Consider the following 11,198-nt stretch of genomic DNA (forward strand, 5'->3'; position numbering starts at 1 on the left):
TGCTGACTCAGCATGAGGAGTATTGTTGAACCTGTTACTGTTAAAATATAACTTGCAAATCTATGCCCTGCCTTAAAGCTTCTGCAGGGACCTGTTTGGTTTGTGTTGGTTTTGACAAACCCAGTGGAAAAATGATGTGGGTTAAAAAGTGAATCTAGCGTCTATTTAACTTCAAAGGATTTGCAGTGAGTGAAATGTTTTAAGTAGTAAGTAGTAAGAAAACAAATACTCTCCTCACCTGACACTGAACCAGTGACTCAGTCTTGGTCTGATGGTTGTTTGCTTTTGCAGGGCGTCTACAGGCATTTGAGTGAGTTTCAGTCTGTTTCATAATCAGCCAAAAACTCCTCCCAATGCGTTGGTGTGTATAGATGGCTAGTTGATCTTTATTAATTTTTGCCATCATCTGCCCAGGACCAGATAGAAATGAGCTTGTTAGCTGAATCTGGTAAAAAGCATCTTTTTCTCTTCTGAGACTCATGTTATTTTGTGCATTGTCCCTGATTAAAATAAACTACTAAATTAGAGGAAAATTCAGACCTGCAAAGAACTAAAACAACATACAAAAGCTTTTTGTAAAAGTACCCATATATTCATAAAACAATAAGAAATGAAACACCTCTCGCTCTTAAAGCAACAGTCCACAGAAATGATTAGTTGGAAGAAGAAATCCTTTCTTAAAAACACCATAACAAATCCCCAACATTTGTCCATGTACTCATGGCTTCATTGCAAGGACAACTGTGTCTGTTCCTCATTTAGTTTCTCCTGTTCCTCTACATCCATTCGGAGTGGTACCATGGCATGCAAGTTTGGGTCTGCCTTAGCGTCCCTTTTCCCTCTCTTCTCACACAAACACACAGCAAGTTGTGACCCTAGTAAAATAGTCCCGATGGTAATGAGCATGATGGCAGTGCGAAAGGGGAACAAGCGATATCGGTGTCCGTCGTCCTGTATTTTATCCCATGGCAGAGGCAGCAAGTCAGGAAGCCCGATCATAGGTTCCCCGACCAGAGCCCTTAGTAGTACTGCTAACACGAGACCAGATAAGGCTCCATATTTGTTTGCCCACTTTGAAAAGTAGAAGATGCAAGTCACTTGGGGAGTCATCATCGAATACAAAACATCCGCACTGACGATCCAGAAAAGGTGGATAGACCTTGTTGTCATGGCCAGGCCTGCTCCCATCAGCCCGCACAGGAAGACTGAGACTTTAACAACCAAAATAATTGTTTTTTCTGATGCCTGAAACAGGAAATAAGCCGTTGAGTTAATTTTAATTTAAATAAAATGCAGTTTATAACACGTTGTTGACTTTGTAAAATAAAAAAGGGAGTGACACATGCCTGAAATACCTGTAAACGTCACGCATAAAACACCATGAGATCAATCAATTAGTCGATTGGTTAGCATTAAATTCAGCAAAAGATTAGCATTTTAAATGATTTAGGCTCGTAGCATTCCCTTATTCCTAGGCGGGAATGTGTGTTTTGTGCTAATTAGCGAGCCAAAGCTTGAACATGGCTCTTGCTTGATAGCATGTTAGCATTGTCGTTTTCAGCATTTTAGCATCTCAAAGTTATGAAGTCTTTCTTTGGCAGTCCATCACATTTACTATGCATTGTTTTCACAGTGTAGTGCTGTGAAATCGGTCAGTATTTTTTCATACAGCTCCAGATCTTAACTAATAAAAAAGTTTTCTCATGACTTTTAAACTATAGCACCGGTAGTCTACAGACAGAAAAAAGTCTGAACAATGAGGAAAAAGATAGAAAATTGCCAATGTTAAGACACTCTTTGCAGCGTGGATCTGCAAGGAAAAGGGGACAAAAAAATAAAGCAAAATCACAGCATTCAGAAAATATATGCTGAATATGCAAGCAATAAGCAGTTATTGGCATGCTCTAGCCCACTTTAAATACCCACCAAGATCACACACACAAATACACACACAAAAAAAAAACCTTGTGTGAGGTGTTACCTGTTTGTAGATAATGTTCTTAAATATATTTCGGCTCAGTTGAGATGCAGCAGACAGAAGTGCAGAGTCAACTGATGACATCACAGAGGCAGCAAGCGCTCCCATACCAACAAGTGAGACGAAGAAGGGGCAAAGATGCTGAAGGGCGATTGGCAAGATCATACCAGATTTGCCCTGTTCAAACGGGCTGGGCGAACCGTAGGTCGTCTGGTTCCAATCTGACAGACATTAAGCACATGTAAATAAAACAACAACATGAGACTTGAGTCTTAAAGTAATCTTTGAGAGGGATCATGTCGGAGATTAAGACCACACTGGCTGCCAAATATACTGAATGGTTTGAAAAAGACAGTTGAAAATAGGTACTGGTAGATGCTGCTGCTGCCCCAATGATAAGTGATGGGATTCCAAGGAAGGGGCATAATACTGCTCCAACATAGCAGGTGATCTTAGCTTGGGTATCTGTGGCTGTGGACAGGACTCTCTGGTAGAAAGCCTGGTAGCAAATTCCTCCAAAGGTCTTTGAGAGTAAAAGAGACAGGATTTACCAATCAATTTAACAATGTGATGAAAAACTTTAGTTAATGTTGTTTATGCTATACCAATGTCGTCTATTGACCACTAAAGAGATGTGAACGGAAGATATGTTTTTAATATATGTAATCTGGCTATTAATATAATATATCCCTTACTATAAGCAGAACGTCATCTATCCATCGACCCGATTGTTCCAGCTCCAGCGTGCCGAGCCATGGCTCCTGGTACAACTTGGTGACCGCAGCAACAGTGATGTTAGCTGAGGTGGGGCTTGTCAAGATAAAAGGCACACAGAGCCACTGGAAACAAGATATAGAGTTACAAAATCCGAATATAAACTGTGGTGCTTTGAGCCAAGTATTGATGTCTATGTGCTAACAAGGGCAATGCTCACAAGTTGATGTTTAGCAGCTCTGATATTAAGCACGTAGGCATGAAGAAGTTTTGCCAATTAACAAAAAACACAATGATGTTAAATTCTTCTTTCTTCCTTTTTGGTGCTGGTTCATTAGCGTAGCCTGGGTACCTGTGAAATCTTAACGCTATGCTGCCAACTTCCAAGTGGAAATTTGAGGAACCACATTGTTTTTGCACTTTGCATTTAGATTAATGGTTGGAGTTTGTTGCCATTTAAGGTGGGGAATGGATTTCTGCACCATACTCCCTGGAAAGCCTTTTTCAAGTTTTCAAGCTTTGAACCAAAATCTACAAATATGAATCTTAATGTGGTGGTAGACAAAGAGTCATGGAGTAACCAAAATCAGTAAGATTAATCGTCTGAGGATCTTAGGCTAATAACCATCCTTGATTTCTTTGAATTTCCCCAAAAATCAAATTTTTGTACCAAGCCCAGGAGCATGAGGATGAGCTGGATGACATCGGTATAGGCCACGGAGTACAGCCCTCCCATTAACGTATAGAGGATTGCCACAGAAGCAGAAATGCTCACAGCCAGTGGAGACGAGATATCCATGACCACACTTACTGTCCCTCCTGTAAACATAAACAGTTTGACACCCATACGTTTCTCCAAACCCAAACTCAGGTGTTGAAAGAATAAAATATGATTGATGCAATTTGATAATAATTGACTATGTAGACCATTTTAAAACCTAAGTTGTTTTCATTGATAGAGAAAATGTGTCTCTGACTCACCCAGTGCACCAAGAATACATGCTATCCACAAGATATCACCAATGAGGGCAGGAATGAAAAGAACAGCGGCTACAGTGTTGCCATATTTCTCTTGAAACGGGTCCATGAGGGTGACATAGTTCTTGGACCGGATCGGTGTGACAAAGAAGAGTGCACCTGAAATCACAAAAAAAAGAATCCTTATCTTAACTTTGAACATTTTTAATTAATTTTTTTTTTTTTCCAGAGTACAAACAAAACCCTTCAAAATACAGTTTGAATGTAAACAGACAGCGAATAGTTCAGAAGTAAATGTCTTCATTTACACTTGTTAATGCCCCATATATTTAAAAAATTAACCAAATTAGCAATATATATCATCCGTGGACAATTTTGAATGAGAAGTTCTGTCAATATTCATAGTTTTTATTGAGCAGTTGTTTTGTTTCATCTTATTGCACCCAAATAAGGGCTGCTGTGGCTCTGTGGGTAGAGTCGGTCGTCTCTCAACCAGAAGGATGAGGTTTCAATCCCCAGCTCCTGTAGCAACATGTCTGAAGTGTCCTTGGGCAAGACACTTAAACCCGAATTGCACCCGCTGCTTCGTTGGCGGCGTTTGAATGTGTATGAATGGGATTAGTTAATTCTGATGGTCTCACTGCATAGCAACCTCTGCCATCAGTGTGTGAATGGGTAGGTGTGACATGCAGTGTAAAAGCACTTTGAGTCGTCAGAAGACTAGAAAAGTGCTATACAAGTCCATTTACCATTTACCAAAAGAAGAATGTTTTTAACCTCACTCACCTATAATCATGTTAATGGCAAAAGCAATGGGTCCGGTTGCCCACACCAACCCCTTTGTTGGATCGTAGACCACTTCAGCATTTCCCAAAATATAACCTCCTCCCACCCAAGTGGCTGCAAAACATCAAAGAACAAAGGTTGTATTGTTTAAGGGGTAAGTGTTCTGGCCTTCCTTCATTTTAGCTTAAAGAAAACACCAAGGAGACATTTTACACAGTGTTGGATCATATGAAATACTGAGAGAAAACAGCGCCTATGGCTGGCAGACAAGCTAAAACAATAAGCTACTATAAAGTTACAGCTCTCGCTTTAATTCAATCTAAATCAATCAATCTCTCTATCTTTATTTGTATAATGCCAATTAGTAACAAATGTTATCTCAAGACACTTTACTCAGTAGCGGAGCGAGTGTGGGGGCAGAAGGTGCAGCCGCCCCGGGCCCACTGTTGTCTTAAGGGGCCCACTTTGAGCCAAATTTAACATGCATTTTGTTATTTAGTTGGATTTTCTAATAAAGTTAGTTTGACGAGGTCTGAGTCTCTCTTTTCTTTTGCCGCAATCAAGACACGCAATGTATTTTGTAGAGCAGAGAGGGGCCCCCCTCCACTGCCAAGGGGGTTCTCAACTTCGGCAGCAAACAGCACCAGCAGGGTGCTGTGGCCTGTTTGTAATGTCACTGATTCCTTAGCACCCCCTTTGCTGGGCCCCCGCTGCTGTCTGGAGTTTTAAAAACCTAGTCGTCTGTCTGCTTTATTTCTGTTTACCTCGCAGTTTTTCGTAACATTAAAAGTGTAAAAAACGAAATAAAAAATGTTTTTTATATTTTTAAATGTTTTCTCATTGACAACTCGACCTGGCAAGTCTCCTCCCGTTGCTAGCTCCACTAACGTAAACACTACTAACCAAGCAAATAAACATGTTAGGAGGAGCACCCATCTAGCTGCAGGAAAGCAACAGTGCTGATGAAAACTTAATTGGTAAATTGTTTCATCATTATTTGAGATTACGTTTAGATGCTGGTCTTTTGTTTGTGGGTGCATGTATTGTAGACCGCCGTGTCTGCTTGGTTATCGTACTGTATGAACGGCAGGCCATTGCTATCACACTGTTTACAAAGTTTGTTGTGGTGTGTGGGTTGATAATGTGTGGTTTTATTGTATTGTCTGTGTGGCTGGATGAGCGTCCAACTTCACTGAATGTTAAACTGTAGTTGCCTTCTGTCTTTGGTTTCCCGTCCGGCTAATGAAGTCTGCTTTACTTGTTTAATCGGTGGAATATGCGCACAGACATATCAGCACTTGTTCTGCTTAAACATCAGCAGGTCACTCACTGATAAGTCCCTGTCACTGTAATAGCACCCTTTGTAATCTGCAGCGGCATTTCTCTATGTCCCGCCCCGTCTTGTAGCTCCATACAGCCGATACTAAACCATAAATGCTATACTATATTACTATATAGGCTACAGCATATGCTATATAGCCTATAGGCAGTTTAAGGGCCCACTATTGGTCCCCGCCCCCTCTGCAATGAGCCATAGGCTCCGCGCCTGACTTTACTACAAGAGCAGGTTTAGACTACACTTTGTTGTATTAATTCAAAGGTTTTATTTGCAATTTTTTCTGGATATCAAAGTACAAAAAAATAATATTTTTTTACAATATACAAAAACAATTGTGTTAGTAGTATCAGGTGAAGCAAAATAATACATGTAAAAAAAAAATACAAACAAAGAGAAAGATAATGAATGAAATGATGTTCATCACTTGTTAATTCATGGAATTAAAGGCATTCATACACAAAAGACATTTCTGAGACCACTGAAAAACTGCTGCGATTGACTTTGAAATTCTCAGATGATTTTTATGATTCATTTGATTTATTGGATTTATTTGCCATTATTATATTATTACGTTATATTTCTACCTGTCATAGTAAAGATGCTGACCCAGATGTTAAGGTTCCGCCCTCCAACCATTGTCACTTCACTGCGTTTTCCAGTGCACTTCTTCTCTTCTCGTTTAGACTTCCTGGATGCCCAGATACCTGTGCCCAGTACGATCATGTAAAACACTCCTATGGACACCAGGCCTGGCCAATTCACCGCCATCGTTAGTGTCTAAGGTATGGACAGAAAATTAAAAAATTTAAATTTTTATAAATTAACATTGCCAATACCACTGCCATTGAAATAAAAACCAATGAAAAACGATTTTACACTCAATCATGGCGTCAGAGCGAGTAAAACATACAGTTGAAGTTATGGTGGGGGGCCCGCAATGGTGAAACCGTAACTCACATCTATTTTGAATAGCGCTCAAAAGCTACTTTATGTTCGACACATATCATATATATAGTTAATTAATCATTCAGAAATACAGAATAAAGACTAACATTAATCCAGATAGTGTATGGAGGAATGGAAAACTCTGGAAACTATTTCTTGGCAGTGCTTTTCTCTGATCACGTCTTACTCCCTGCCCTGGCCGCTCCGAAATGTTACCTCGATGAGAATAGGTAAGTCTGGGAACTGGTGTTGACTATTAACTGCATCTGCAAAATCACAAGTTAGCTCTTTGGCTTTGAATCAACCAAGTTGTACCATTTGCACGTATCCCTTTTACCTTATCAAAAGACATTTTCATTTAAAATAGAAGAACAAGAGGCAGAATAAATATACTTTCAATGTGGGTTTATTTTGCTACTGCAACACAACTCACCCAAACACGTATGAACATGCATGCACAAATATGCCTTCAAGCGGAGACATGTAGAATACTATATGGAAAAAACAATTTGACGTTAATTCAATTGACATTGAAATTGGCATTATTTGAGTAAGGCAGATGATAGCAGATTTTTGTGCCAAATGTGTTTTTTCCATTGATAAATATAACAATTCTAAATCAAATATGCAAAGTTCAATTCTTTTAAATCTGCTGTGAGATTCTGTAGCATTCTTGTAAAGTTGAGACAAATGAATCGTTTGTTAAATTTTAGTTTTACATATATTGTGCCTAGAAATGATACCAACATCAATCCAAGATGCAAGATGAACTTTTTGCAACACACTTTACTTAGAAAATACCACAGGATTGAAGATGTTTTCTGGAATATCTGCGCCTTCTGTTTGCTTTCTTATACAACAGTTGGTCTGAACATTTGGGATGAATTTTGAAAAAAGTCATCTAAGATAAACTAATGGTCTAAAAGTAATAAAAGGCTGTTATTCATACAAAGATCAATACTGTCCTATCACTACAAGATTAAAGGAAAATATTTCTCTGAAAAATATAACTATTCAGTGTTTTCATTACCTGTATTGCTCTTAGATTATGTTGAGATTGGTAAAAGTATGCATATAGATCCTCAAAGCCAATGCCTACTCCTCCTGTGTCTGTAAGGGAGCGTTGTTGTAGTTTTAACCCTTTTTGCTCAACTCTAATTTCAGAGCTAAATAGTGTGTTTGAACCAACCACTCCTCTAGTGTAAAGTTTTGCATTTCTGATCCCACCCACCTTTACTATTGGATTTGAATCCTTCTCAAGACATGACGTTAAAGCTAGCAGAATGCTAAGACTGCTTGTTTTATCATCAAGTGTACTTGTCAAAAACCACAGTAACTTCTGTCAGTAACTGTGAAAATGAGAAAGTCACATACTTAGAACATGAAGGGAAGTTTGGTTTGTCTTACAGTATCTGCTGTCAGGAGGCTTGAGGCTTACTTCGAAAAACCCAGTCTGTAGTTCTTGTTCTTGTTGAGTCTTGCCAAATTTCACTTCAGAACTTTAAGTGAAAAAAACAGCAGGAAAGGTTATCTTTGGATTTATTTGAAGTGTGTGACTCCGGTATATAGTGTTTGTTTAGAAGCATCCCCCTCCCAAAGACATAAAATCCCCTTTGCCTTGTGTTCTGTAACATCTTTGGTTAGGTAACACTTTTTCCCTGTATAGATATTGGTATTTGTTGGTCTCTTACTGGCTGAACTTCTCATTTTACTGTTGTACCAATAGTTGTGTCATTATTAAGTGGATATCTTTTCACTGACTCTTGTTCTTCCACATTATGCAGGTTTGACTGTTAGACGTTCTGCCTTTAGACATGAAATGACGTTAAAAATGTCATATGTATGGAGGCTGTAGTCCTCCAAGCGGGCAGCCCAGGTTCAAATCCAATCGGTGGCTCCTTTTCCCACATGTCGTTCCCCACTCTCTCTCTCCCTGATTTCCAGCTCTATCCACTGTCCTATTTCTCCATTAAAGGCACAAAAGCCCAAAAATATATCTTTAAAAAAATAAAAACACAAGATGTGGAACAGCATAACATAATTTTCATGTTCAGCACTCTGTGATTTGGTTTTTAATTATTTGTATTATCTAATCATTATAGTTTTCATCATTTAATACTCTAGTGACTTTATTAGCAAAAACAAATGTTTTTCTTTTACTTGAGGAAAATAGGGAAGACAAATTTTTACATTGTAGAATCAAATATTTCCAAATGAAAGCAGAACTGATAGCAAAGCTGTTACCTTTTATAACTTGATATTGATGGTTGTTGAAGGAGTTATTCTGGAGTTTTTGAAACCGGCTCAGATTGATACTTAATGCCTTTGTGTGAGCTACAAATGCAAACAAAACCATCAACAAGAAGATTGACTGTAACTACCTTTTTTTTTAAGTTATGACTCTCTGGGCCACTTTTGCCTTTATTGGATATGAAAGCTAAAGAAATACAGTAAATGTTTGGACGAGAGAGTGGGGGATGACACGCAGCAAAGGGCCCCCTAAAGACATGTTTAAATGACTGCCATCAACTCTTCTTTTCAGCAGTAAAAAGAGTTTTCACTAGAAAACACTACTTACACATGTACAACACAAGATGAGCAAAGACAAAAGACGTACCTCTTTGTCCACAGGTGTCACCAAGATGCAAACTGGTCAGCAAACTGCACACACTGCAGGTAGGAACCCCCCTCTGTCTGTGGATCCAGGACTGTCTAACCAACAGACCTCAGCATGTCAGGGAGACAGCACCATCATCCTCAACACCGGTGTACCCCAGGGCTACGTCCTCAGTCCAATCCTCTACTCCCTGTGCACCCACGACTGCACACCTACCCACAGCTCCAACGCCTTCATTGTAAGACTGATCTCCAACAACAACGAGGCGGCCTACAGAGAGGAGGTCCAAACATTCTCTGGGTGGTGTAAAAACAACAACCTGCACCTCAACACAAAGTTAAATAATTATAGACTACAGAAAAAAAAAACAGTCTGCACATAAACCAGGAAGAGGTGGAACGTGTCATTAAATTTAGGTCACCAGCTTTAAGTTCCTGGGAGTGCACATCTCAGAGGACCTGAGCTGGAGCCTGAACACCTCACACATAATAAAGAAAGCCCAGCTAAACTGTGCAATAATTACTTTACTGCTGCTAACTGTCCACTACTTTCTCGTGAAATAACTTTTAATACACTGCTTTAAAACTGTTATTTATTTATTCAATCACTGCACTATATCTGTGCAGTGACAATAAAGCTTCTGTCTATTTAAAAACCCAACAGCTGATGGAACAATCGACCTCAGGACAAAATGCTAACGTTCTTAGCAAATGTTTGATAACAATTCAGCGTTAGCAAATTAAAAGTGTTTTCCACACTTCTTTCTCCTCAATTAAGTTGATATAAGTTGATACAGATAAAACACATTGGTTTATCCTCTTGATACACAATTAATCACATCTTTCTCGACACAACACACATCTGTAACATAGTCATTTGTTTTCCCTGTCGTTCATGCTTCATGTTTCCGTCACAACATCAGCCCATATGTTCTTCCATTCATTCAGCTGTTGGCTTTCTTTCAAACAAGGTCAAGTCATTATAACATATGACTTCAGTGACTAAGCAGCCAGAACAATCCCATATAGTCATACAGAAGTCACCAGCCACAGACTTACCCAATGAGCTCACTGTAGCCTGGCTTTCTGAGTCACTGTGGCGGGCTCTATACGATCTGGGGGGTTTCCTTCTGGTGGGGTCACAGGGTCAGACGAGTGGGAAGCAAAGTGACAATGTTCAAGGCTGGGACCACAGCTTCAGTGAGGGGTAAAGTGCAGTGGGGATGATTAAAACAGCAAGAGAGCATTTTCAGGTGCAAAAGTTCTCACTGTTGATATTTGTTCAGGAAGAGAGGTTGAAGGAAACATTTCTGTGATCAAGAAATACTTTTTGTTGTATCTGATGTAATCTCTGGTTTACAGAGGCAGTTTGTTTAATATATTTCTTGAATGTTTTGAACTGTAAACCGGATGACATGCAGTCAAACCCAACACATTGATCTACGCAAAGTTATAACTCCAGGAGGGATAGAAAGCAGTCCCCCTTGACAGAGATGATACAATTTGAAGAGACCTTTATTTTGCGGTTATGTGTGTCAGAGGGAAACATGAGACTGTAAAAAAAAAAGGTGCTTGTCAGAGGTGGATTTAAACGCTTTCTTTTGTGTAACTGGAGAAGTAGCAGCCTGTGTGCCAGGCCATACAAGCTCAGCGACATTCCCAAGGCAACTTGAACATTTCTACTTGTAGTTTTCCAGTCTAGTATACGTTGCCAATCAACTCTAAGCTTCTCTTGTTGTTGTGATTCTGTCTTCTGTCTTGAAGCAGATGATGTGGATTCCCTTGTTGTTGATGATATGTTTGATGATGAAGAAATTCGCCGTTGACACTGACTTGCTTTCA

At 39.3% G+C, this 11,198-nt stretch overlaps 1 protein-coding gene across 5 annotated transcripts; it reads right to left on the bottom strand.

The window, feature by feature from the left end:
- Window positions 1–545: 545 nt before the first annotated feature.
- Window positions 546–9,933, bottom strand: LOC109991687 (high affinity choline transporter 1-like). Of its 5 annotated transcripts, XM_065951149.1 has the most exons (11): window positions 9,358–9,933; window positions 8,148–8,239; window positions 7,174–7,231; window positions 6,380–6,572; window positions 4,457–4,570; window positions 3,674–3,829; window positions 3,363–3,511; window positions 2,674–2,817; window positions 2,348–2,501; window positions 1,982–2,199; window positions 546–1,245 (listed from the first exon to the last, which is right to left on the bottom strand). In XM_065951149.1, the coding sequence occupies exons 3-11, from the start codon at window positions 7,189–7,191 to the stop codon at window positions 727–729; spliced, it is 1,665 nt and encodes a 554-aa protein (XP_065807221.1). In that variant the 5' UTR covers window positions 7,192–7,231; window positions 8,148–8,239; window positions 9,358–9,933; the 3' UTR covers window positions 546–726. The 5 variants fall into 5 exon arrangements, with proteins under 5 accessions (XP_065807221.1, XP_065807223.1, XP_065807220.1 ...); XM_065951151.1 differs by lacking the exon at window positions 7,174–7,231 and having other exon boundaries at window positions 9,358–9,932; XM_065951148.1 differs by lacking the exons at window positions 8,148–8,239; window positions 9,358–9,933 and adding an exon at window positions 7,771–8,057.
- Between the last annotated feature and the right edge of the window lie 1,265 nt (window positions 9,934–11,198).

Source organism: Labrus bergylta, chromosome 23 (genome assembly GCF_963930695.1).
Source record: "Labrus bergylta chromosome 23, fLabBer1.1, whole genome shotgun sequence".
NCBI classification, from domain to species: domain Eukaryota; kingdom Metazoa; phylum Chordata; class Actinopteri; order Labriformes; family Labridae; genus Labrus; species Labrus bergylta.